We start from the raw sequence: 27,879 nt of genomic DNA on the forward strand, positions 1-27,879 counted from the left end.
TTGATTTAATTTGTCTTTATTTGCAATACAATATAAAATAGATTCATTTGGTATGAAGACCTTTGAGACCTGTTGGGTTTTTACACAATATTTAAAACAAGTCATATAGTTTGAAGCCTCCTGACCATCCCAAGCACGGTGCTGTAGTAGAGTTTCAGGAATTTCAATAGACTTCTTTGGTTGCAATTTATTCAGTAAACTTCAGATATGCAGATTTTAATATTTAAGCTCCTAAACTAGTGTTGAAGCCCCTAAATTAGAGTGGCTTGACGTCTAAAAAACTGCAACACATCTGGAATTCTCACCATTAACTGTAGGATTTATGGGTATTAACCAACTCTGAGGAGCAGGCTACTTTTATGGAGAAACTTTACTTTAGACAACCTAATAACAAAGGATAATATCCTTCACTTAGCAACACTGAAGAATATGCAGTGAGAACAGTAAGTTTTCATCTATTTTCAAACTTTCATACAACTTGCACTATCATGACCTTACATATTAGTATGGATAGTGCATGGCAAAATTTAATACAATACAGCAAACTAACTCAACCTACTGCGGCTCACAATAGCACTTAAAGAAACATCTATAGCCCTGAAAGTGTAAGTCATCACTACTGCTTAATTCCTCTACAGTGCCAGGTATTTGCTTCATCTCCATGTAACAGTTCTCACAGTAAAGGTTTTCACAGCCATTTCTAGCAGAATGACATCCAGTTACTCTTCAATTTAGTTAGGAGGAAATAAGGCAACTTAAAAACCGCTACGGAGAGTATGCATGTCCAGTACAAAAAGTCACAGAAGCGTAAATGATCAACTTTAGATGAGTAATGTAACTGTAATATATGCAGAATGCTAAGTTCAGCTGTTGCTGGTAAAATTCCAGAACTAAACTGATGTAAGAAAGCAGCACTGAGCAAACTGAAGTACCAGAGACTTCCAGTTTCTTAGAGCACAAATCCCACGCTTACACTTCAGGAATGTCCATAAAGCCAGTGAAAAAGAATGGGATCTTCACAGTTGTAAATTAAGTGACTGCATTATCCTATACATTTGTACATTTGTCCTCTTCAAGTTTTTGACATGCTTTTTTAATGCAGAACAGGACACAAACCCAAACGTTGCCATTTTTCTCCTTGCTGCTGTTCAGCACCATCTGTGCCACAGATCTTTGACCCACTGTGTATTGCAGGATAGTAATGACAGGATGATTAAGTCTCATTTTTAGTTATGACTATTTAAAACAAGGCAGTTCTAGTAAAGAAGGGAGCTAGCAGAGAAATCTTAACAAACTACATTGCTCGTCCTCCTTGTGTGCTAAACAGAACAGAGATTTTTAAGTTGGCAAAAAGCTGTTAATACCTAATATAAACAAAGTAAAGTCATGCTACATAAAGTCATCCCCTACAAATAGAGCCAGAACATGATTTTAGATGAAAAAGCTTACTGTTAATTTTTTTCATGATCAACAGCTAATAGTTCAAGGAACACAGATTCACTGAATTTTCTGTCTTCGCATCTTCTGCTGTTATCTTCCTTCGCTAACAACTGATATGAAAAATTAAGAGCTCCGTTCTTTCAAACATTAATCAACAGGACAGAACTAGTTATCTACCTTAAACTCAATTTATGCCCACAGGAATCATCACCAGCTTCAAATTACAGCAAGACTCCCAGTGGGATCAAATCTCAGACACTCCTGGTTTCATACCAAGAGAAGGATGAATCCATTTTCATTAAGAACCCTGCAAACAGAGATAATCACCTCAGATCTTGCACAGTTCCACACCTCCACCAAATATGGACAGAGATGGAAGCGCACCACTCATCTTCAAAGTGGCCTTAGGTCATCAGCAGGACACTGAGTCTGCACTAACTCAGCCGCCTCCTTCCATTGTACTGATCTGTCAAGTACCGCTAAGCTGAACTACAGAATTCAACAATCTTTAATGCCCCATAATCATCATGATACTTTTATTTAATCAGTTGGTATCACTGAGCTTTCAGAGGAAGAGCCAAGTCTCTTACCTTTATACAGAGAAAATTTCAGTAATACAGTACAAAACTAAACAGAATTTATGTCTGAGTAATGAACATAGAAAACTACTATTGCAATTTCGTGGTGACAGCATAGAAATTTAACAATCATCAGAAAGCCTAGAAAGGGCACGTTTAGTTATAAAAGAAAGATTGTCTCAAGATAAAAATAGTGCTGACAGCTAAAAAGCTCCCTGTTGCAGCAAGATATGCAGTAATGAGTAGTAAGTTCTAGACAGTTTAAGTACTTCCCCAATACTGCAACACAAGACATTTTTGTAACACTACTTTTACACGGGTTATGCTGCAGCAGCAGTACACTTCTTAGTGGTTGGCACTAGGAATTAACCGTAATAGAAGAAAGGCATTTAGTGATCAATGCACAAGAACCTCTACTTGACCTGTTCCCTAGGTGTGGTTGAAAAAAACTGAGGAAGGGGCCCATCCATTCCATTCAGACAATACACCTTCCTTGAACATGAGATTCTTGGCAGGAAGAGGAACACCCATGTCTGCAGAAATCGGCTGCAGAAGTGAACTTGAAGAACCAGCATCATGGAGCTGATCCAGCGTTGAAATACCTTCCTAAAAGCAAAACAAACAAAAGCGTGTCTTAAAAGCAAAGAATATGACAGGTTAATCTAATCTGCAAATACACTCTGAGTTTCTGAAGTGTGTTACTATAATTTAATGAATACCAAATAATTATGGAAGTGAAAACAATAAACAAAATGAAATAAACATACAGATGCCTCAGCTGCATATTTGCATGCATGATTTGGTTTCCAAGAAACCTTCAGGGAACCTTGAGACTTAAAACTGAAGACCTAGAAAAAATGAATGGAAAGCTCAAAAATCTTCAGGACATCTATCAGATTTCTATTTATCTGTACCATGCTAAGATGGATACAGGTATTTGGAGGAAATTACTTGACCATATGCTGAGGGGTACTATTTCCCAGAAGTTTGGTTTTCTCATCTTAAAACTCACAGCAGCACCTTTTTTTTTTTCCTTTCTATGGACATCATCTAGAAAAGTGTATCTCAGAGATAACATCTAACACATTAGGACAGGAGTCACTTGAGACTGACAGTTGGTTTCAGGGATTTAAACCTACTGGAAATCTTCAACATTCTCATCAGAAAGTTTCAGGATGACACCATCCATAACACTATCTGGTTAAGTAACCTGCAAATTCATTATCTTGCTAAAAACGGCATTTCAGAGAAAAGTATCATAAGACAGAGCAGCTAAGCATATTCCATGTTACACAAGGACATGACCTGCTTCCATGCAGAATTAGAGCAGGCTGCAAACCTGGAATTCATCTTTGCTTACTACACAAGATCCCTATTTCCTACTTACACTCCTAAAAATTCTTCCAGAGTATGTAGTTTTACATATTTATATTCATTGAACAATAAGGTCTAGAGGATCTTAGGACAAGTACAAAAGTAACTGGTGTGAAATCCATGTTAATGTATTTTTTTCTAAGGTAACATTGACTTGAGAGGCAGATAAATTTAGCATCTCCCTGGTCTGCAGTAAATCTCTCCAACATATCCAAGCACACACCACATACCAGCAGAGTAGGCTGTGTTACAACAGGAGGAGGGAAGAACAACTTTGCTGAGAAAGTGCCATAAAGACCAATGAAAATAATTACGCACTGGAAGCAACCACAGAGCTGAGGAAAGTATTAAATGAGGTTAAAAAAAGGGATAGGGAAGTACTTGCTTTGTCCTTCAAGTTAATACAGTTACCATTTAAAGAAAAGGCAAATAAACCATGTATGTTTTCATACACCCAGGGAAGGCAAGTAAGAGGGCAGAAAGGGATGATACATCATACAGAACAATTAACACCTGGATTATTGTTCCTTACCTGGAATGAATGAACAAAATTAAGGACCTGAAGAGACAGCTTTCTACTGGAATGTAGGAGTTTTTGAAGGCTGTAAAATACAAAAGAAAAGAACCTATGGTCAAGGTAGACAATTTTTTACTAGTAAAGTACACCTATAGTAACTTGCTCACAAATAACTCCAGTAGTATCTAACATCACGTGAGAAAAGCTTTCACACATAAAGCTTGATAACACTGTCATCACTGAAGACGTGCTTGACTCATCTGCTCTTGAGTCTAGTCAGGTAAAAGCTATTTTCCACACCATTTACACTGAATAAAATGAAACTACTGCAATTGAAGAATATTATTTTATGTAAAATAAGTCTTATCTAGGACAGTCTGGTAACATGACTTTTAAGAAATTTCTAAGTGGCACATTGCTAAAAGCAGGTCAACTACTATAATAAGAGGATTAAGCCTTATTTCCAGCAATTTCCTCACTTTTGATTTCCAGAACCGTGCCTTAGGGAAAAAAAAAGCCACAAAAAATATACCACAAAAAGCCCCACCAACCCCCCACAAAACAAAAGAAACAAACCCCCAAATCCCATTGTTGAAAGAATAATCTTTCATAAAAACAAGCTGCAGTAAAAAGCATTAGATAGCTGGATCACAAGCCGTGACTAAACTTATCAAGGATGACACCAACAGTAAGGAAAATTTCCATAAGAGCTAAATGCATTTCACATCAAAGGATTACCAGCACGCTTTCCTCTCCCACTCCAGAACAGTTAGGAGGAGGAAAACAAGCCCGTGCTAGGCTAGGAAAGGAAAACAAGTAGGAAGGCACCCAAATTTACTTTTATCCTGATCTGCTCATAGACATTTTACAACAAAGACTTAATTTTTGCTTTATAGAAAGTACAAAAAAAAAAGCCTTATCTTAATCTAACCACAACTGAGGACTAGTTGTACACATCTATGAGCCAAAAAACCCCCTCCCTTACACATCAGAATTAGCTACTCTATAAACATAGTTAATTCTTGTTTATAGTCATTGAGTTGTAGGTATCTCTTTTTGCAGAAGCTCCAGACACACCATCTGTTAAACCTGCAACCAATAAAATACAGCTCACCTTTCTTTTCTACATAATCCATGAGTGGCAATTTTTCTGCACACCTTCTGATTCAACTCAGAACTGAAAAGTGGAATGCCAAAGCATAATTCCAGGGGAACCCATTCCAGTTCAGTTGTTGGTACTACAGAAAGAAAAACAAGGGATAAGCAAAGTGTAAGAAAAAGAAAGCAAGAAAACTCATTTTGGGGTCAAAACCCTTAGATTTGGATCCACTAGATAGTTCATACTTTTTAAAGACAGTTCATTTACTGAACTGCTGAAATATTTAAGGGAATCTGAAGAGGAATTTCACACTGGACTTGTCCCAGTGAACAATCAAACAATGAACTCAGATCCTTAAAAACAAGGTAATGTTTAGTACAAGCCGTTTGTCATCGTTTTACCTTCAAGGCTTTGCTTGACTGCAGAATCCATTGAGGGTTCTTCTATTACCATCTCAAATGATTCTGTGCTCCCATTTGCATCAGATCCTGATGCCATTTCAGTCTCTCCTAAAGACAAAGTAATTCTTACATAAACATGCACATGAACAGAAGTTTAGTTACCTTTACAGTACTTAGTTAGCAATGATATAAAGCTATAAAACTGGAAGAAGGGATAGGGAGAAACTTAGGGCCAGAGTCACTTTGGGACTGAAGAGTTATTTAGGGTATCCTCAAGAACTATGAACGATTAAGCTCTGGTATCTAAAAAGGACACCATTTATTTTTAATATTTAAAAGAGTATTTTCTCCCTTTATTTACTGTTGTAGTTCAGTCATTCATCAATTTGTATTTGGTATTTCTGAGCCAGTCTCAAAGAAGAATTAGGAAGTAAGCCTACTGCCCACAGATTTACACTCAAAATGGGTTTCTATCTGTGTTGGACAGTATTTTGTAGAGTTACAAATAAAAGAATTTAATAGCTTGCTCACCTTTGCTCAAGTGATTGTATGTGAAATTAAGAGGACACAGATTAAAAAAGACAATTATTGGTAACCAACCTCTTCCATCAGAAGCATCACTCATCTTTCTGCTAGCATGTTGACTTGAAGGATTCAACATTGTGACATAGCCACAAAAATGCTGCAAGTCCACTTTGTTTCTCAGTATTTTTAAAGCTGTATGAATGCCCATGTTCACACGAGAGAAGTCTAAGGAGGAAACAAAACATATTCCAGCATACTTTACAAGAGGCCTCCCTAATAACCATGTGGTTCCTCTCTAGGCCAGGGTAAGGTTTTACTTGGATTTTTCCTGCTTGTAATGCTCCGTCTTAGTGATCACATTGTTAGATATGGGATAACACCAAGCATGACATGGTATTTTATAGTATAGTAATAGAGTCAAGGAGAAAGAAAAATACAAACAAAAGACAATCTCTCTCCTACACAGGCACATTCAGACAGCAGAAATGGCAAGGTTCAGCTAGGAATCAGGTGTCCAGCTCTTTCAGTGCCAGAGTCTTTATGGCAGATGCAATGCAAAATACATGCTTCACATATCTGAAATTCTGAAGAATTAGAACACAGCATTAGAGCTTAACAAGAAATTTCAACACCGACTTGCTCATGTCAGAACTTGAGAGTTTCTAACTTCAGGATTGCTTCCAACTTGATACTAGATGAAAAAACAGACTTATGAGAGAGAGTAAATATAATAGTAATTAACTTTGAATCTAGTAAAAACTAAATTAGGAAGTTAGTTTTATTTCTACTTGGTTCAGACTTTTCTAAGCAGTAGCCTCAATAATTTTAGGTTTCAGATCTGGAAATTCATACTTTTATGACAGCTCTAACTTGGAGAGGTTATAGCCTCAACTATGCAAAACTTCTGTCCACCTCATTAAGGAGTATTGAGAACTTGCTAATTCCTGCTTTTCAAAATCAGTTGAGCTAGGCTGACTTAGAAGGAACAGCTTTTGCTAGCAAAGCTTTTCCTGAGGAAAAAACCTCCATAGTAGGTTTCTGGTGCTAATAATCAAGGTAAATCTGTTCAGTTTTGGTCTCACCTGTCTTACAGTTAAGAAATGCTCAATATAATATATAGAAGAATAATTTATTACACTAATAAATATGCTAGTTAATAAGCAAGTATGCACAAAGACAAATTTGGAGGTATTTGTGAAAGTCACTTTTTTACATATGTGTTAGTAGGTAAGAGGCCAGAAAACACATTTCTGTTAGGTCAGAGAAGATAGAAAGGGGAAGCTGATATCGCTAAGCTCAGAAGAGACTTGTCAACCATTTAAAACTTTCCATTTTCTCATATGACTCATAAGATCAACAAAATTTGTTTTAAAAGGACTATTGCAACCTTATTGCACAAGGTGATGCGCAATGTAGTGTAGAAATTACATTGAAGATGATCTGTTACCTCCCTGTTGCTCGGCTTCATCAAAAGGGAAAGGAATGTGCATTGTTTCTCCCATTCCATGCATGCCATGACCCTGAACATCAAGAAATTAAATTAGGAACAGAAAGAATACTCATCAGCTTTGCTCAGTCCTAACTGTGCTCCCTTTTAAGGGGTACCGGCCAAGTTGATGAAACAAACCAAAGGAGGTATTTATGCATTAAACATCTTGCTCAGCTGAAATAATTGAAGTACCCCACCTTTCCCCTTAAAATGCATGTGATAAATACAGTGAAGTTAAGTTCCACTGAAGAGGAGCAATTTTCCTCTCCAACTCCTGGCTATAAGAGTGTTTTCTAAAGGCTGAGCACTTCTGGAGCAAGAGGCACTTCCCACCCCTGCATACAGAACATTTTTCAGCAGTCACACACTGCTTACAAGCTGGCCTTTGAGAACATGTAATTTTATGTTTGTTACAATATTAAACATCTGTTTATTTAAATTTCAATTCTGAGCATTCAGCTGAACCAAGTAAACTGATGAGGAAACAACTTTAATTCTTCTGAACAGAAAAACCCAACTTATTCTGCTGTTTGTGATAAACAGCATGTTTTGTTCATACTTTACTATAAGAGCTAAATACCAAGCAGTCTGAAAAGCTGTATTTCTTAAATAACAGTTCATAATACCAGTTACCTTGTGTCACTGCTGTCTAAAAACCTTGTGGACCCTCTATTTCCATAACAGATTTTCATACCAGTTTACTATCTCCCCTACTTTAGCTACCAAAACTCATTATGCTTGCCCATAATACAATAACACATATATAATGTGACTTCAGTTCAAAACCTGTGTCTTAACTGCCACTGAACCACAGCAACACTGCTAACAGAATTTAAACATATTTTTCAGCTCTTGGCAAAAGTGTAGCTCTTCTACATTGTTCAAATACTCTAACACAGAACAGCTTAACTCAAAAAATTATGCAGGTTTTCATCATTTATACAGAGCACTCTGTACCTGAATTAGAACAGCAGAATGAGTTAAAGCATCATTCAACATTGTGAGCACATTTGAAGTAGGAACTACTCCTGGGTCGTGACCCCAAGATGTTATTAGTAACCGATCATAACCCTGGAAGAGAGAAATGAAGAGTGTGTGTAGTAGTAATGAATTATCTAAGCACATAAAGTGAAATATTCGAGTTAGGCATTAGCATACTGTCACAACTAGAAAGTTATCATAGGTAACTACAGCTCTACAGTGCTATCCTTGTAACCAAGGATCACTCATGTTTTTATTCTTGGTAAAGACAGAAGTTTGCTAACCTCAAAGTTAAGATACTGTTTTGGACAGGAAGCATCTGTCACCAAATCCCGCAAAGGTATGTGGTCATTGCAGCAGCCTTCTAACAAACAGGAGATGAATATAATCCCACATAAATTTAAAAGCAAAATATAAGCTGGATAAACTAACACTATCAGCAAAGAACAAAGATAAATCAATCCCCAAAACATCTATCAAGGGCTGGGTGGGGAACAGGAAGGCAAAACCACTAAATAATTTCCTGGTTTCTCCGTTTTCAAGATCAAATTCCACTGCATCTCCATAAAATTTCTAGAAATATCTTGACAGTTCCCTGAGAAAATGATGTTATAAAACAACAGCAGGAGGGAAACGCTTATATTCCCATAGAGGGAAAAAAAAAAAAAAAAATCCAGACTGGGAGATCATTTAGTTCAAGAAAATCTGTCTGGTCAGCACACTGATATTTCATGCAGTATTTTGTTTTCCAAGGCTTTACTAGCCAAAGTGCACAATCCGTACATGTACATGTACTGGGGGTTTGAACTAATGACAAACTAAGGTTTGAATCAAGGTCATCACTGATGGCCTTACAAAATGCCTTCTGCTCTACAAGACTTGATTCACTTAATCCTGTGTGATCTTACAGTATATCTTAGAAATGTCCACAAGGTGTCCACAAAATTTTTGAAATCATAAAGGGAAAGGACACATGTAAGGTTTGATGAAGGGAATCTACAAATCCTAGTGCTAGAGAGAACTGCTGATATAGGTACACCAAAGAATGCACTCCCTCTCTGAATGACTCTAAACCTTTCTAATATATTTAGTTCATCATGTATCTACAAAATGAAAAAAATGAGATGAAAACTTTAGAGGCCTCTCTGCAATTATAAACTTGAACAAGACTATTTTACAAATTCCATTGTGAGCAGCAAGACCCAAACATTGCTAAATGCCCATGGCATTTTAAATTAAAGTCAATAGATGCAAAGATTTTTGGCTCAGGCAAGTTTAGAAGTTCTTATGGCCTTTCCACCTACATTTATCAAGTATACAGAATACCCAGCAGTGCTCCTTTGTGGTACATTTGTCTTTATTAACATCTCAGAGTCAGAATGGGAGAAGGCAGCATCGGAAATCTTTCAGGCAGAAAGATGTGCTGTTTTGTGGGACTCCTAGCCAAAGCACTGTATGGATGCTAAAAAGTTAGGTGGATTACAGGCTAGAAGGAATTGAGGAAATCAGCTCATCAGTGGAGAGCAAACAATTTGAGTCACAATCTCTGTGTACAGAGAATCAGGTGCAGCCAGGGAGTTCCAGACCAGAAAATGCAGGAGTGGAAAGGTCTCACAAGGAAGTATTACATAATGCGATGCTTTTTCCTGCTTCCAGACACTGCTACAAGTCATACTACAGGGCTAGAAAGACCTTTTTTCCAACCTAATTCAAACTTCATTAAATTATTCTGTCATTTAAATTGCAGGCAGAATTACAGCCAATAACTCCAAAGTCTCCAGCACAGATTTGGACAAACCGAAAGTGATCATGTTAGCCATCTTCTAAACCAGGCAGAATTATATGTGGAATTGATGTTTCTTGCACAATGCTAAGAAAAGCACAATGTACTAGGTCTTCATCTTTTCACACAGCTCTTCTACATCTTTCTAACACTCTCTGTGGATGGCCTAACAAACCCCAATTCTTAAGACTGTAGTACCACATTTTACACTAAACATGAAAGGAGTGGCATCAAATATACTGGAGTCACATTCTGACAAAGGCAGAGACATAAGTAGCATTCCTTTATCAGAACCTTGAAAGAAAACAAACCAAGATGCTACATAAAACTCGCTTCTAGAAAAGGAACATCATCTACAATGAACTGTACCTCTGACTTCAACTGTTACCTCTAATAGCATACAGCATCTCTTTGAAAGACTTGGAGAAGAAGGGAAAATAAATCCATACACAGACTACCTGAAAAACATCTGGGAGTTTTCGAAGACGTGTTCCTTTAGAGAGCAAGAGGGAGGGTGGTCCTTGTCCAGTTATATGGTATATATACAGTTTGAACCAAACTGAACTGACTTCTGGTATTGCAGGCCCAATATGCTGCAGAGAGATTATTTGAGAAATTAGAAACAATTTCAGATTGCAACCATCATTCATGCAGATTTAATTTAAGAAGCAAAAGTTTTAAAAAATATAAATCCAGTTTTTGAGCACTGAAGTTCGAATGTATTACTCTCCACTTCTAGGTACTCAGAAGGGTCTTCATACAAAGATGACTGTAATGTATCTTCTGTGAATCAAAATTCAGGAACAAAATATCTGTCAATGACTCAAACTTGAACAGAAAAACTGTTAATAAGTTAAAAAAAGTTAATTTACTAAATATTCACATTTTTCCTCAACATTTTTATTAGATAAATTACATGCTAATAATTTTGTCACTTTAAAAGGGACATCTGAGAATTTTTTTCACCTGGGGTGTACAGCTGCTAATAGGTCGAATTTCATTGGTGAGTGGTGCCATGGAAACCAGCAGACTGTAATTTTTGTTGAGAACTCTGCTGCAGGTAGCTGGATCCAAACCAAGCAAACTCTCACATCGTAGCAGGTCCAAGGGGAACCCTATGTTCAAAATACAAGATTCTTAAATTAACTCTTAAATGGAACATACAAACACAAACTATGATTTCCATTCTCTGCTAAGCCCATGCATACAGTATTTTCCACAATGAAGTTTTAAACAATTGGGGTGAATTTTAAAAAATCTGTACAAAATTTTAGCAATTCTAGGCATACAGGGCTGTCTGATACTGAACGAGTTCTTCACCAACTAACTGAACACAGGAAATAAACACAGAGATACTGAGAAAGTTAAGTTTTAAAAGAAAAACCTAAAAAATTATCCCCATTAGAAGAATACATTCCTTTCCATGGCTTGAAAAATGTTTCTTTGACAGAACAGCTGACAGCTGACTCCTCTATACGGCTTTCAGAAGCAAGTGATTTGAAGTTCATCTTGTCTTGCCCTTATTACTCTTTAATCTGTTGCTTTGCATCTTAAGGGCAAGCTTTGGCAAGCAAATCTGTCATTCAACAATCAAACCCAGTAACACAGGCTCCAAGGACAATGAAAAACATCTCAAAATATTTTCAAACAAGTAGGATACTGAGTGCTACAAGGGCAGCAAGCTGAGTCCATGGCAGGTGAGTAAACCAACTAAGAAGGATTTCCAGAAGTGCTCACAGTACCATTATTTGGTTGATCAGGCTGTACAGCTTGCGCCCCCAGGTCTTTATTGTGCCGCAAGAACAGTATCGTGTTCCTCAGCGTAAGGGCGTGATCGAAGTATCGCTGTGCTTCCCCTTCTCCTGTGCTTTGAACCTAAACAAGAGACAAAACAAATGCATACAAGTGGCAGTTTGTTTACATAAGGATCAATTAAAGGAAAAATGAACAAATTAGCATTCTAAAGCTTTGTAACTGAGTAATAACCCTGCAGCTTATATGCAAAGGTGATCTACAGCAACTATTAAATGAAAAGCAGGTCTTGGCCATGCTAGTGGAACAGTCAAAAAGTACACAAAGACAATATCTATAAATCAGAACCATAACTCATTCTTTAGGTAAAAGGATAGAAGTGTCCAGTCATTTTGACTGGTATGGAATGATACAGCAATTAACAGCACTTCTCCTACAGATCCTATAGTTGTCCTTCTAGAATTACCTTTAGAACGTGGAGTTGCGTCCCTTAACACTTCATATACTGAAGAAGCATTTTGTCAAACATTTAACGATTTACCTTTTCCAGCTCCACCAAGAAGCTGTCAAGACTCTCATCTGACAGTTTCCCAACTTCAAACATAGTGACTGCATGACTTTTCAAGTTCTGGAACAACAAAACAAAACTGTCTTCTTTGAGAACAGAATGGGCAAGTAGAAGTTGTATCAAGTTGTATTTATTACTTAATAAATAATACAGAAGATTTTTTTAATATTTATTTTTTGAATAAAACTGTATTATATTGATGTCAAAGTAATTTAAAGCTCTACATATTTATTCTTGGCATAATACATCAAACAATTTGGACATACTGGTGAGAGATTTCCCATCATTAAAAAGGCAGTGAGAGTAGAATCAAACAGGAAGGCAATGCGCTTCGTGTGTCCACTGGACAGGTTCAGGCTGCTCACACTGGCTGTTTCAGCTAATAGAAAACAAAAAGGAAGCAGATGATCACATTTTTTTAATTTAAAAATGGTACCACCAAGTTTAATCTAATAACAAAGAAAATTTTAAAAAAAGGAAAAAGTTAGTTATCACAATACCAAGTAAAACAAAATTCCCTTATTACTACTTAACTCCTGATTAACTTAATTCAGAAGTTGGTATCTTTTTCTCAAGTTTATATCCACAATACAGATCAGTCCTATCTTCAGAAAGAAATTATTTAGCCAAAGACTCTTAAACCAAGAAGTGGACACCACCTCCCCCACTGAGTAGTCCCTATGACAAAAGGATCTACATAATTGGTGTTTCACTTGTTTCTAGACCTCTTTGCAGCTTATGCCACTCTATAAATATCAAAATAATTGATCCTAATGTATTAAAATGTACTGTTAGTGCTAACCTGGATCATCTTGACTGTTGGTATCTGTATCTGTGGCTGATGACCCAGCTTCCTGTATAGGACTTCTGTTTTCCCCACTGTCCCATGAAAGCAGCATCTTTTGAGGATCCAAAGTACTCCTATTAATGTGAATTAAAGTCCACATCTATCGGTCACTGTAGCACCAGGGAATTATCTCTGCCTTCCAGTGCTAGTAGTCCATGCACAGGCATACCCAACACATGCCTTTCAATATATCCAAGCCCTAAATCAGTCAAGTTTAATATCCCTCAGGGTCCTGCTTCAGCTTCAGTAGAAAGGCCTATTGGGGGGCTGGAAATATCAGACTGTGAAAAGATCTTAAAAATCAAACCACCATCACTGAAGAATCCAATGGAAAAAATCTAATCCACTTTGTTCTCACAGTCTGAAAAAGCATTAAAGAAAACAGGCATAGTAGTAATTTTAAATGGGTTAGTAGATATTTAACTAAAATCACCTAACAATTCCTAATTAATGCAACTTGGCATTTCAACTTGGAGAACTCTGTGGACTGGTATTAACAGCACTTTCCTGGGAAGTGATATCAACGCACACTTACGTGAGAGTGCCACTGACAGAACTGTAATGGGTCCTGACAGCAAACAAGCAAACTATGCACATATTCACTGCCAGCAGCGCCAAGTGCCACAGCCTCCTGGAAAAGTGAGCAACTAGGTGTCTAAAGGTCAAAAAGCCAGCTCTAAGTAACAGCACCAAATGGAGTACTCTGAGTTTACAGGCTGAATTACCATTCCTCATCCTCAGATTAACATGAGGATCATGTATTCTTGTCATACACCTTAGAAAGCCAAGTGAGATTTGTTATTGCACAAGTCAAAGAAAGCAACCAACAGCTATAAACCAGATGTTCTAAGTCTTTCCTTCAATGAGAAAAATAAGCCTAAGAAAGAGGAAAGACACTTACTTCAGTCTGTTTACTGAAGGAACATTCTTCCATGATGGATGAAGATTATCCAGGTTTATTACTTGGCCTTTTTTATGAGCGAAGCCTAACCGACAATACATGGACACAGCATTCTGCAGAACACACACACAGAGTAAGGAACTGCTGTATGAAACCAAGGGTGCAAGACAGTGAACTTTCTGTATGCAGTTAAACAAATGCATTGTACACACATACCTTTACTAAAGATAAGTCAATCTCTAACACGTTTGCCAGCTTAAAAATAAAAAAAAGACAAGAAAACAAGTCAGCAAATTAACAGGGCAGGTAATCACTATTTGTGGGATTTGGCATTTTTTCATTGGTCTTATTTCTAAACCCAGCCTGTAATGGTAGAAGCAATTTTGTCTGCATCAAAGATGATGAAAGAAAAACACAAAACCTCCTAACTGCCCCACCTGCAAGTATGCAGAAGAAATATGAAGCTATAGTCCACTTTTTAACTTCTAGGCTATATCATTGTATGTATCATTTTAGGTTAGTCATGTATGTCAGAAGATATGCAAAGAGGAAAACAAATCCCAGCTATATTTAATGGGTATTTTTCAAACATTTAATCAGCAAGTTTTGAGAAGACCTTATGGAAACATATTTCTCATACTGAAACTATGCTTACGCAAAAGCTACATTTTTTTTTTTAAGCCAACACCCTTGTGTGCTTTCACTGCCTAAGAAAAAAATACTTGAACTTTTTTCACATTAGCAAAACAGACTTTCTTCCAATTCTAACTGATATAAAAGCCTACTTTAGTCAACTCTGTATAAGTTCATTCCAGCTAATGTAATTGCTTCACTAAACTGAAGGTACTCCTTCAAGATTGAAGCACTATGACAGGTATAGGTTGCATCTTAAGTATGTCTAAACAAAATCACTGTATATCAGCCATTATCTTTAAATATCTGTAGCGTGTGCTTTGGGCCATTTTCAAGTATTCCTATCTCCCTGACACAGGTTAAGTTTTACTTACCTCTGCCACATTAGTATGTTCATCTATTGAAACAAATATCTTGTACAGCAGTGTTTCAAAGTAATCACCTTGCACTCTGTTCATCACAAAACCTTCAAGTGGTGGCACTGAAATAAGAATTACTTCCAAAATTACAATTTGGTAACTTAGTTTATTGAACTGAAACCATAGTAAAACAGAAAAATGAGTTTACACTTTAGTGTTCATGGTACCTGCAATTTTGAGGATTTCCCAGGCACAAAGAATAAAAACCTGAAGATAGCATATGAGGTATTTTAAATTCCCCCACTTCTTAAGAAAGTAATACTTGTCAACATATTTTCTTATAGAAAATAAAGCCATGCTATCTTCCATCATAGCCTTACACTTTCCAGCTCATCAACTACAGATGATTTCCAGCGTCCAGCCCATAAAGTGATTTTGTAATGTGGATGGAGATTAAATCACAACTGTGATTGGAGTAGGACATGAAAAAACCCACACCACCCACATACTCCAGAACTGAAACTTCCAGAGCAACTACCTAAGCAGTAAGTCTCTTGTATTTAGAGGACTTTCACTTAAATCATCTCTATAAAGCAATGCCAGGTACTTTTGCATGACCAATATCCAAACAACTTATGCCTCTGCAGATGATAGCAACTTTGGAAACCCCTGAGACCTATCACAGCAAAACAAGCTGCTCAAAGGCCAGCCCACATGCTGTGCTAGTTCAAGCTCCTGCACAGACCCCAGACACAGTCTGTGACTAATTCAGGTGACAATACTCATGAAGAATAGAACTGCTATCTATAAAAACCTTACATCTGTCTGGAAAGAAGTCAAAAACCCATGTATGTTTGGTAAGGTAGCTACAATTCTCTATGCTATTCTTCCTTTTCCTTACAAGTTTACAGGAGGGTACTTTTTAATTCATGCCATGACTCCCATAAAAGAAATCTCACCTTACCTAAATATGCATTCAATATAACCTAAGAATTCAAGTTGAAATAAATTCTATATACAATAAAAACAATGTTTTAATAGGAATGAAAACATTCAGTCAGTAAAGAGTTTCACAGCTCAAATGTTTTTTTTGAGCAGGCACATGTACGCACACAAGCAACTTCCAAGACAGAGAATTCCAGGGCAATTGAAAAGAAACTGAGAAAATATAGGTATAATAATATGAAATATTTACTTACCTGCAATACAGCTGTCATCAGATATTGGTACATCAAGGTAAATAAATCCTTTGTTATACAAACCTTTTTAAATAAAATGACATTTTAGAAAAAAAGAAGAAAAGCATTTTTCAAAATACTGAAGACATAAAGCAGACTTCCCCACCAGCAAACTCAAATTTTAAAGTAATTTTTCCTAATAGCGTCCCCAGTAGAATATTTCTTTGCAATGCACAGATCAATAAACCACACCGAATACCAACCAGGTGGCACCCTAAACCAGAGTTCCTCACTTGTAGCCTGATGCAGCACACTTGGAACCTACAAGTACTTCCAGGACTGCACCACAAAATGAGCACAGATTAAAGCAGCTCCATTTAAAAAACATGAGCAAATCCCTGCCTAAATGTTAACTTAGTGCTCACCATCCTCACTGTACAGACACTGCATACAAGGACAATATGGTAAACATTTAAATTGCACTTTCCCAGCTTGAAACTGATTTGAGCACTAAGCATCTCAACTAAGTTCTGTACAGCAGCCAGTAAGAAGTTCTTAAGAAAGGGAAAAACATTATAGTATGGTTATCTTTAAAGTCTAAGTTTTCTAGCAGCTATCACAGAACTATAGAAGGTGCTGATTTGGAAAGGACTTATCACTATCATGGAGTCCAACTCCCAGCCCTGCACAGCACACCCCAAGAATCACACCACCTGCCTTAAAGCAGTATTTAAATGCTTCCTGAATATTAGTTTTACTTTAATGGCAAGGCATAAAGTTGAACTGCACAGCATAAATAAGCCAAATCTATTGTCTGTGGTTTCTTTGGTGTTACCCAAGATAAGTGCATCTACACCATATTCATTACGGTGGCAAAGTTACAAAGAGCCCTCAGGTGAAGTGCTACTGAACACCTGAAGCGGAACTGTCAGGATGTTTTATACACACACAGAGCTCAGCTATAGTGTGTGCCTGTACAGCTACAGTGTATCTAGTTAAACTGCCATCCTTAATCAGATCTTAGATAAAATTTGGTCTGCATTCACCCATTAACTCACTTGGATTCAGGCTGATTCACTGCTCATCTCAGGCAGTAACGTATTATCATGGCTTGGCACAGTTTGGTTTTTTAGTTATAGAGGAATGTGGAATGTTTTTTCAGGTCAGGACCTTAGAACTGCTTTAGAAAGAACAGGCACCTCTCAGAAGGTTAGTTGGGATATTTGCATCTGTTTTGACCACTGAGGATGTCAAATGTGACTTTGGGAAGTACCCATATAAAAACTCTGATTCCCTGCAGGTCACCCTCTTGCTTTCGGGTCAGTCACCAGGTAACATCGTGGGCAGCAGAGGAGGGCCCGGCTCAGGCCCCACTGCCCTTGGGCCCCCGGGAGCTGCTGCCCATACGGGGAGCGGCCCGGGCCGGCGGAGCCCCTTTCCCCCAGCTGAGCCCCTTTCTCCTGGCGGAGCCCCCCTTCCCCCGGCTGAGCCCCTTTCTCCCGGCTGAGCCCCCTTTCCCCCGGCTGAGCTCCCTTTTCCCTGGCTGAGCCCCCTTCCCCCCGCTGAGCCCCCTTTCCCTCGGCTGAGCCCCCTTTCCCCCGGCTGAGCCCCCTTTCTCCTGGCTGAGCTCCCTTTCTCCTGGCTGAGCCCCCTTTCTCCTGGCTGAGCCCCCTTTTCCCCCGGCTGAGCTCCCTTTCTCCTGGCTGAGCTCCCTTTCTCCTGGCTGAGCCCCCTTTCTCCTGGCTGAGCCCCCTTTTCCCCCGGCTGAGCCCCCTTTCCCCCGGCTGAGCTCCCTTTCTCCCAGCTGAGCCCCCTTTCCCCCGGCTGAGCTCCCTTTCTCCCGGCTGAGCCCCCTTCACCCAGCTGAGCCCCCTTCACCCAGCTGAGCCCCCTTCACCCAGCTGAGCCCCCTTTCTCCTGGCTGAGCCCCCTTCACCCAGCTGAGCCCCCTTCACCTGGTTGCCAGCGGGGGAGAGGGGAGGCTGCAGCTCGGCAGTGCTGGCCACGTGCCCGGGGCCGCGGAAGAAGGGGCCAGGCCATGGGCCGGCTTAACAGCTGCTGGCAGCGGAGAAAGAAAGCCTACAGCGTCATGACAACTCTGAGCTGAGCCACCCTAAATGACACCGGGGGGTGGAGGGGAAGATATCCACCAGCCTCCCCCATCAGCACGGCTTTGCATCCGCCCTGGGCATAGAGCACATGGCCACTGCCGGCCTGGGCAGATTTAACCCTTTCCTGGCAACATGAAGCTTCCAAGGCCTAACCCTTTCCTGAGAAAGAGAAGAAAGAGACAGAGTAGACGTAGAAAAGACACCGCATAAGTCAGTGGTTAAAGAGTCAAAGAACTGATAATATTATTGGACAATTGGATCGAGGAAGTGGACGTTTTTAACCGGACTTCTCTGGGGTAAACTATGGAGAAATGGACTGTTCCTTGTAACATCTTCATGTTGTTGGGGGAATGCTAGTTCTAATGAGAACTGGGGACTGATATGATTGAGATTTAAGTGAGAATCTTAAAGCCCCTCGCTCCTGGGTTAAAAGGAGGTCTCAGCCTCTGAGATGAAGATGATTTTAGAGAGAAAGTGATTTTAAGCCCTCGGCTCATGGGGTAAAAGGAAGTCTCTATTTCTTTTGAAATAAAGACAATTTTAGAGAACCAGTACCAGAAAAAGCATTCCTAAACAGTACCCAGATACACTGAGAGGCGCATGAGTAGCCAAGGCAAAGGCTGCTAATGGGTGGAACAGCACAATCTGCAAAAACTCCAGGTGGTTGTAGATTTGTGACCTTGGGAGCCACAAGTCTGTCTTTGTCTTGTGGTGAATGTCTCCATAAGACTCTAGAGAGACTCCTCTCCCAAAGTGATGAAGGATTATGTTTAAATGGTGAAACTGACTGAAAATTTCTCATTAAAAACTGCAGTGTGCAGGTTTGAGTGTTTGTAGCAAGCCAAGGCCTCACAGACCAGACTTTTCAAGGAGAATTTTGTCAGTGAATTTTTACTCCCTAATATGATTTCTCTATACCTATTAATTGTTACACTGAAATGGGAAACCAGTAACAGCTGCAGACTTCTGTGGAACAAACCAGGCCAATTTTATGGTATTAAAATAGTAGAAAAATCTAAAAACTCTCCTTTGAAAAGCAAGGAGTGAACTTTAATTACGAAGGAGTCTGACATTTTTCATTTTAGTTTCTCTTGTTCTCATCTACATTCTCTTCCCCCACAATCTTTACTGACAGCTTCTAATTAAAGAATTTGTTGACGCAAACAATAACAGAGCCGTAACAGAGCTGCTACTTGTTCACCAATAAACCATTTACAAGATCTAGACTGCAGACTGTACAAGCTTTTAAATATTTTCCTCCAACTCTCCTTTATGCCTCAAATGTTTACATCACCTTTATTCCTAGTTTCCAGACGCTACTACAATTTACTAAGCAAGCTCTAAAATCAGAAATGTTCATTAAAACTTACTGTGAACTACATTGAAGTCTAATGAACCAGCAAGTTGAGGACCTGAATCAATTATCTTATCAATAGCAGACTTCTCTGACGTAGTACAAATCTAGGTTAAAAAAATAATCATATTAGTTTCTTGTAGAAATGAGTCTATGCAACTTCATACCACTCAAAAAACTCCCAAACACTTAAGCCTCAAATCAGTTGTAAGTAATATAAGAGTACAGGGAGTAACCCACATTCCTAACCAAAATATTTGCACTGAAGAATTTCCTGCAGTTCCTGTTAAAAGTCTCTAATTTTTTTTAGCTTGTTCCCACACAAAATTGTGCATGCTCCAGGAAAGGAAATTAATTGCACAAGAATTTGGCTAGTGAAATCCACAGTACAACAGATTTGCCCTTTAAAAATTCCAAACTGAGTGTTCAGCCACACAACTGGAACATTCTAGAAAGAGGCCCATTACAATATCAAAGTAATTGGCTTCAAATTAACTACTCTGGGTTGCTGCAATGTCCAAATATGAGTAGCCTAAGATATTTAAAAAAAGAGATTTCATTGCTACTTTAAATATATTCTAATCTAAACAAAAAAACTTCTAGAGAAGAAAATAAATCCAGATCAAATTACTGTTAAAAAAATGCCTGTGAGAAATGAAAGTAGAGACTGAAACAGTAACTCATCTCACAAGCTTTTTACATGCAAACAATGAAAAACTACGCAGACACAAAGAACAGAAACAAAGAAAATATTATCAACTCCACTGCCATTTTGATACTAATTCCAGTGAAGTTGAAGATTCAGTCAAAACTGACCTGTCAGGGCTTAAAAATGAAATTTAAGAAAACATACTTTGTTGCTTCTTTCCTACAAATCATATGATCATGCACATAAGTTAACACAGATTGGCTGATGCAAAACAACCTCTATACTGTACATAGTGCAGAAAATACAAAGGGGAGAGAGGGCAGAACGTGTCAAAGAAAACATCACAATTTGCATTAGTTCTAATCTCTGAGATACTCATACGAGTTGCTGCAAATCTGTAACATAATCTTTGTGTATTGCACATGAAAAAAAGCCCCTGCTTTCAGGGATTATCAGTATTCACCCAGATTTAGAGATGCAATCCATACTACACTACCTTGATGTCATCCTCAGTGATGTAACCAGCCTGCACGACCCACCACGCTTCTATAGCGATCTCCACGGGCTTCACGGGTAACAGATCATGGGCACTTTTCCTTCTGAAAAATTTCTGCAGTGGTGCAGTCCATTTGAGAAAGTAATAAAGAGCACTTCACACACACAGACATTCATTCACCTTTATAAAAACTGATCTGTATAAACATCCATTTTTAAGTACAATATATTTACAGACTGGAGAAACACAAGCTATTAGTGTTGTCATTTAGCAAAAGCTTCTCTCCTGTCTCAGATCACATAGAAAAATAAAAAAAATATTTCCACTTGATATTGTTAAATCTTCCCATAAGCTCATCCACATTGTAGGTGTTGCTAATTAAAATCCACACTATTCCACCGTATGGATCAAGTCCAAATTTAAACTATTTGAGACATTTCCTAATTTGAACAGGTAAGGGAGCACAGATATAGAATTTTAGAGCAGTTTTAGAGAAGTTCAGTGATTTCAAAAAACACTTTTTAGGAACACATTTTATTTACTTTAAGGGACAAAGTACAACATTCTCAATAAGCACAGTGCTAAAAAAGTACAGTGAATGTCAATCCATGAAAGAAAAACTGGAGGACACTGTTTATTTATAGAGCTAAATAGTTTCTTTTTCATTGCACAGTCAACACTTTTTGGTTCACTATCAGCTGCATATTTTGGTAAGCTCACTTGCAGTTAAAGGACTATGAAGCTTCTGCAAGAGCACTTCTGAGTACCCTGAAGAAAGGAAAAAAACATTGCAAACTAAAGGCTCTACTTCTATCAACTGTGATACAGTGCTTTCCACACGTGCTGTTCACATCCAAGGATGTCTGTGCACTCATTAGCACTGTCTTACCGAAAAACTCACACACTGCAAGAATTTACACCTAGATGGATCACTGTCCCAGAATAAACTGTGACCTCCATGGCCCACATAGAAACAAGGAGTAATTCTTTCAGAACCAGTATCATTGTTCCCTGCTTATAATGGCCAGGGGAGATTAGTTATTTGGTATCATAAAGTACAGCCCTAAAAATATAAGATTAACAGAAATTAAAAAGTAGTAATTTACTATACTTTCATTTTAAACCAAAAAGCTCTTTATTTACTTGAGGAAACATAATATAATTAACAATGCACTACATCACACTCAATTAGCCACACTATTAAACTGACCAGGGCCAGAATATTATTCCAGTCTTCATTTCCTATGAAATAATATAGAGGAGAGGGACAGAAGGGTAAAGGAAAGGGAGGGAAAATTAAAGACAAACTTACTTTTGAAGACCTACATTGGTTCATTAGATCAATATACTGGTTTCTTCCTATGCCAAGAAGTCTCAGACCTGAAAAATAAGTAAGGTTTTATCTTTCTTAAGACAGGTTTAAGATGAAGATATATTGAACATTCTTCAAAAGATCAGACCTTCTTCTTATATAACCTTTTTATTTACTCTTATCAAAAATATACGGACAGTTATAGGAGACAAATTCATTCCATAGTCTATCCCCATTCTTTCACTGTGTACAGGTCAAGGGAAAAAGGAAAAAAAAAAGAAATCCCCTATCGCTCAAGGCACAGGGTAGCAGATAATAATCCAACTCCTTTCCTCCTGTACTCCCATCAACAACTTCAGATTAATGGTGATAGTTTTTCTTTCCCTTAAAAAAGCCCATGTCATGCACTGGATTAGAACTCTGTGACACAATTAGACACAAAAGGCCACTTAATCATCTAAGGAATATGATTAAGATATATTTAAGTTAAACTGAATCAGAATTTAATTCCATAATCTCTAGCCTTCAACCATTAGGGAACCACAAACAGATAGTAGAAAACTATTCATTAGTTTTAAGCCATATTCTGTCTCAGCTTTAACTCCAACTTTCTAGTTCAACACTAGCATTTATGAAAAAAATGCAATTAAGGAAGGTTAAGTCAATTACACTCCAGTCACTAACCTGCAGCTGTGCTAAGAATTGTTTGAGGGCAACAGAAATAAAAACAGGAAAACCTTTTCTTTCTTCAAACTCCTGACTAACACTGGAATTCCAACAAGCAAAATAGTGCTGAGGAAAGTTCTTCCTCCTCTGTTTCCCTTCCGTGAACATCACATAGAAGCTAACACATAGTTAACTGAGAATATCCTTCTAAAATCAAAACCAGCTGTTTTCAAAAGCTGCAGGTTACTCCTCATCTGACTACACACTATCCTTAAAAAAACCTTTCTATGAACGCATACCAAAGGCAAGGAATTATGTGTTAACTATAGATAACATTTCAGTGGCAGGTTAATAACCTCCCTGTGCCTTTACATTTTGCTCTATAAGACTTCTCCATAGGCTATTGATGTTACTCTGCTCTCCTCCACCAAGTTCACGGTTTTTGCTTTCCTAAGCTCCCCATCCCATACCAAGGTGTAGTAGATAAAACATCTGGCACATCCAGAGTGTCATAAAATACCAGATTCTCTTGCCTGTCTTTTCTGGTACATCATCTCCCAACCCACACTGATGCCAATTCACAGGCATGTCAGCAGCCTCTCCGTGTCCTGCTAAAGTCTTCTGCCCAACACATGCCAAAAAAAGGACACTGGGAAAGGACCAGCAGCTCAGTTTGTTGATGAACATCAATGGGAGGTGCAGGCAAACAGGAATGCACAACAAGCAAGGACACAGGCAAGGTTTGGTACCATGCCTATCTGGACTCAACCCAGCCCAATTCCAGTCCTGCCTGCAGAGACAGAACTCTATATGAAGAGCACACACTCCTTAATATCACTATTTAAATGTTTTTACACCTTCATTCACATGCTCATATTCAAGCAAAGAGATGCCCAAAACTCCAATTTCAGAAGCTCCTTATTTCTAACTCACTGAAAGGAGTAATTAATCTAGGTAATACTTACAGTCAGCAGCAGTGAAGTTGGGTAGAGAATCATAGCTTTTTTCACTGTTCATTATATCCTTAAAAAGAAAATAAAACTTTTAAAGCTGCAAGAAGAAAGTCATCATTTCAGAGAAGCAAGTCCAAAATTCTGCCTGTCCTTTTTACTTTAAGGATGAAATTAATTTTAAACAGATCTATTAAAATCAGTTACTTTATCAAACTTGACAATTATTTGATTAATCATTACACAGTAAGTTTAAATACATAAAATGTGAGACTTCTGTTTAATGTAAGCTTTGCAAAAAAAATGTTGGCTGAAAGACTAATAAAATTCTGTCTTTCTTCACAAAAACAAAGCAGCATACAGAATTGCTAACAGTAATAACAGAATAAACAAACAACTAATCCATTATGTCTGCAATTGCTATATACAAAATAAAATAAAAGCACTTCAAATGTCCAACGAAAATAAAAAACGTTGCCACAGTGCTGACATAAAACAGAACCATCCTTGCTCTCATAGAAACAGATCTGCTTCAGGCTTCTCAAAAAGTTTCCAATATGTTAAAAAGAGGTATTTCTTTCACAGTTTTAAGTCAAGACTCACAAATCTCAACCATCAAAAGACAAAGTCTGGTCTCAGAATGAGTCCCAACCCAGCTTCGAATGACAAAAGTCCAGCTCTTGAAAGGCTAATGGGGCAGAAGGGAAAACACTGCAGGTAAAAGCAGATCTCTACAAACTTTCTTTACTGTTTCTTTACTTCTTGGGAGGCCTACACAAAACCAAAAAAAAAAACACCTGACACTGCCTCATATGCATTACTGGGCCATTACCAACATCTCCCAGTTCTGCACTCACCTCCATTATGCCTGTGTAATAGGAAAATGGTGTTACCCTCAGACCTTTCACCATGATGTCAGACAAATGATACGGGTACAACATGAGATGATCTCGACTGTATTTTAACAGATCTTCATAATATTTACGTTCATCTTTCTTGACATGCTTAACTACAAGGGGAGAAAAAGTTACAATATTCTGTGACGTTCAACTTTTTTAAATAGTGTTACAACAAAGGATTAAAATTAGCATAATGGCAATGGACAGAAAGTTACAAGCAAAATAAAGTAGCGGTGCAAGGAATTCAGCATCCAAGGACTTCTACACATGATACAAGTAGCCTCAAAGACTCTAAGGACCAGGTTTATCTAAAAGGTCACCAGAAAGTGGCCCATTGAGACAGAACTCATGCAACCTGTAGAAAATTATCTGTTAATTAGTGAAATTATTATCTGCTTTGGGAAGACAAATGGATTCAGTCAATGTAAATGAAATTGAAAGACTGCAAAGCAGTCATAGCCAAAAGCTCCTGTGAGTCACGGTAACTATCTGCATCTCACCTAGTGACAGGCTTAACTAGCCAAACCATCTCTTAACATCTCTTAATTTCTTGGAAAATGGCAGAATTACAGTAGGAATTCAGTTCCACCTGCCAACTCAGTAATCTTCAAGGGTGCTTTGTTAGAAAAGTTGCCAAAAGGACTCAAAAGTCAGGATTTTTCATGCTTTTATTATTTAGAAGCATTTATTTTCAAGGAAGGACGGACCTTTGAACTGGACTTGTTCCTTACAGTTTTACAGTAAAGACAAGCTTCCACACAGAAGAACTGGGCAGGAATCAGAAGTTACTTTGCCTCTTTACTCACCTAAGTTATTCCGGTAACGCAACTGATTGCGGATGCTGTAGAGTACGACTTGCCTCTCATATTCCCTCTGGGAGTTTCCAAGACCCTTGAAAACATAAAGAACTTTTAATTGACTTGCACGACCCCCCACCATTTTAATTAAACCACTGTAAAGTGTCTTATGAGGAAACACATGGAGGCAGTTGTCATTGCTCAGGGAGTCCCCGAGTTCAACATGACAGTATCTTTAGTCTCTCTATGAGTTCAAAAATACCTTTAAATAGGTCTCTACACAGGATGCATATTTAAGCAATCATTTTTAGATTTTTTTTTCCTAGTACCACAGACAAAAAGGGAGCATCTGATGTTCCAATCAAAGACATGATGCATCAAACATTTACCAAGCATTCAGTGTCAGTCAGCCTTGAGAAATTTCTCAGAATCTGTGTAGCACAAACAAGTACGGTGAATGATGCAAAGCTCTGCTAGACCTCAGAAACTTTTAACACACACACACACAAAAAAAAAAAAACAAAAAAACAGCTCAAGTTGCAGCTTTGCGGAAGTAAAACTATCAAGTGATCCTAGGTCACAAGATTAAGGAACAAGCACATACCATAAAAGAAGATAAAAACAGAACTTTGGTTCATGTTTTAGATGCTTTATTTCAAGACATGCCCCCTCAATATTCCCCATATAACTCCTCTACTCTGCATCTGCATCAAGTGATCTGGGTTGTTTGGTTTTTCTTTTCCCCTCTTCTGGTTTCCTCATTGATGCTTATATTAACAGAAATCCTTTGACAAAAAGATACTTTACTGTGCATATGGGATAAACACAAAAGTTGCACACAAACTGTAGAATAAGGAATTAGAAAAGCAACACCTGATATCAGAGATGAGGTCTGGAATTGATTAAATATCCAAAGAGGGAGCCAAGTGTTTGCTCAAAGGATAAAAATATTAAGGACTATATTAACACTAAAATAGACAAAACAGTATTCCAGAAGTTACAATAAAGAAAATAATGCAATAAATACTGGCATATTTTCTATGCTGAATCACAAAGCCAACAATATGGCACTCAGCTGGACAGGTAAAGGAAAAAAATCATCATTTATTCTCCTCTTACTGCTCCTGCAATCACAAACTCAAGAAACTCCATTACTCGTGGCCTGCAGCAACTACTCACCCTCGCTCCACCCTTCCTCTGTGCAAGAGCAAGAACTGTTTAACAGCATCTGCTTTAAAGCACTGTAAGACGTTAAAACAAGAGCCTCCTCTCAACTCGACACAATACCTCCCCGTAGCTATCACAGGCCCATTAAGTCCAGGCAATCAAAATTTCATGAGGTTTCCTTTTCTAGGAGCTACTTGCAGCAAACAATCCTCTGCCTGCTGAAGCACGGGGCTGCACAAGCCTCTGAAGGCACCTGTCCTGCTCCGGCTCCCACCACTCGGGCGCCACAGGGGACACCCGACTCAGCTGTTCTACACCTGCACAAGCTGAGCGAGGACCCCACATCTCCCTCCGACCATTGGGACCCCGAGGCACCCCGACTCATCCCTCTCTTCACTGCGGCCACACACATACACGGAGACTCCTCGCTTCTCAACGCAGAGCACACACCGTCTCCTTATCCCCCTCTCCCCAGAGACACCACTCACACACGCGGAGCCCCCTTTCCCCACAGCGGGTCCGTGCATCCCCCCTGATCCCACAGAGAGCCCCACAGAGAGCCCCACAGCCCCCGGCGGCACCCCGCGGGCCCGCCCGCCTTGCCCCAGGGCAGGCAGGGCCGAGTGCCCCGTGTTCCCCCGCCGCTTCCCCGGCCGGGAGCCCGGCAGCCCGCACCTGCCTGACGCTGGCGGGCAGCCGGGCCCAGGGGTAGTTGTGGCGGATGTGGAACTCCACGTCGATGTTCATGGCGAACAGGCCGGGCCGCGGGCCCCGCCGCCGGGAGGCGCTCGGGCCCGGGAAGGAGCCGCTCCAGCCCCGGGAAGGAGCCGCTGCGGCCCGGGGCCGCCCTGCGCTGCCCTGCCCTCCGCCCGCCGCCTCCCGCCCGGCGCCGCTGCCCCGAGCCGCCCCGGAAGCGCCGCGTACGCAGTTCCGCGGGCGGGGCGGGCGCTCGGCGCCGCGGCCGCGGGACGGGAGCCTCGGGTGCGGCGCCGGTGCCTCGGGACGGGGATCGCTCGCCCTGCGACCCGTACCGCGGGCTGACACTAACCGAGA

The 27,879-nt window shown here is 39.2% G+C and overlaps 1 protein-coding gene across 1 annotated transcript; it reads right to left on the reverse strand.

Moving 5' to 3' along the window:
- On the reverse strand, positions 1-27,648 carry FAM91A1 (family with sequence similarity 91 member A1). The gene is made up of 24 exons (XM_040065187.2): positions 27,502-27,648; positions 25,669-25,753; positions 24,821-24,972; positions 23,979-24,036; positions 22,348-22,415; positions 21,036-21,149; positions 19,907-19,997; positions 16,447-16,509; positions 15,263-15,369; positions 14,472-14,510; positions 14,256-14,368; positions 13,310-13,428; positions 12,774-12,886; positions 12,481-12,567; positions 11,930-12,062; positions 11,154-11,302; positions 10,646-10,780; positions 8,381-8,494; positions 7,382-7,454; positions 6,010-6,159; positions 5,410-5,517; positions 5,024-5,147; positions 3,925-3,994; positions 1-2,624 (listed from the first exon to the last, which is right to left on the reverse strand). Exons 1-24 carry the CDS (start codon positions 27,571-27,573, stop codon positions 2,448-2,450), a joined length of 2,514 nt encoding a protein of 837 aa, XP_039921121.1. The 5' UTR covers positions 27,574-27,648; the 3' UTR covers positions 1-2,447.
- Positions 27,649-27,879: the final 231 nt, after the last annotated feature.

The sequence above is a fragment of the Hirundo rustica genome, chromosome 1 (assembly GCF_015227805.2).
Source record: "Hirundo rustica isolate bHirRus1 chromosome 1, bHirRus1.pri.v3, whole genome shotgun sequence".
Taxonomy (NCBI): Eukaryota; Metazoa; Chordata; class Aves; order Passeriformes; family Hirundinidae; genus Hirundo; species Hirundo rustica.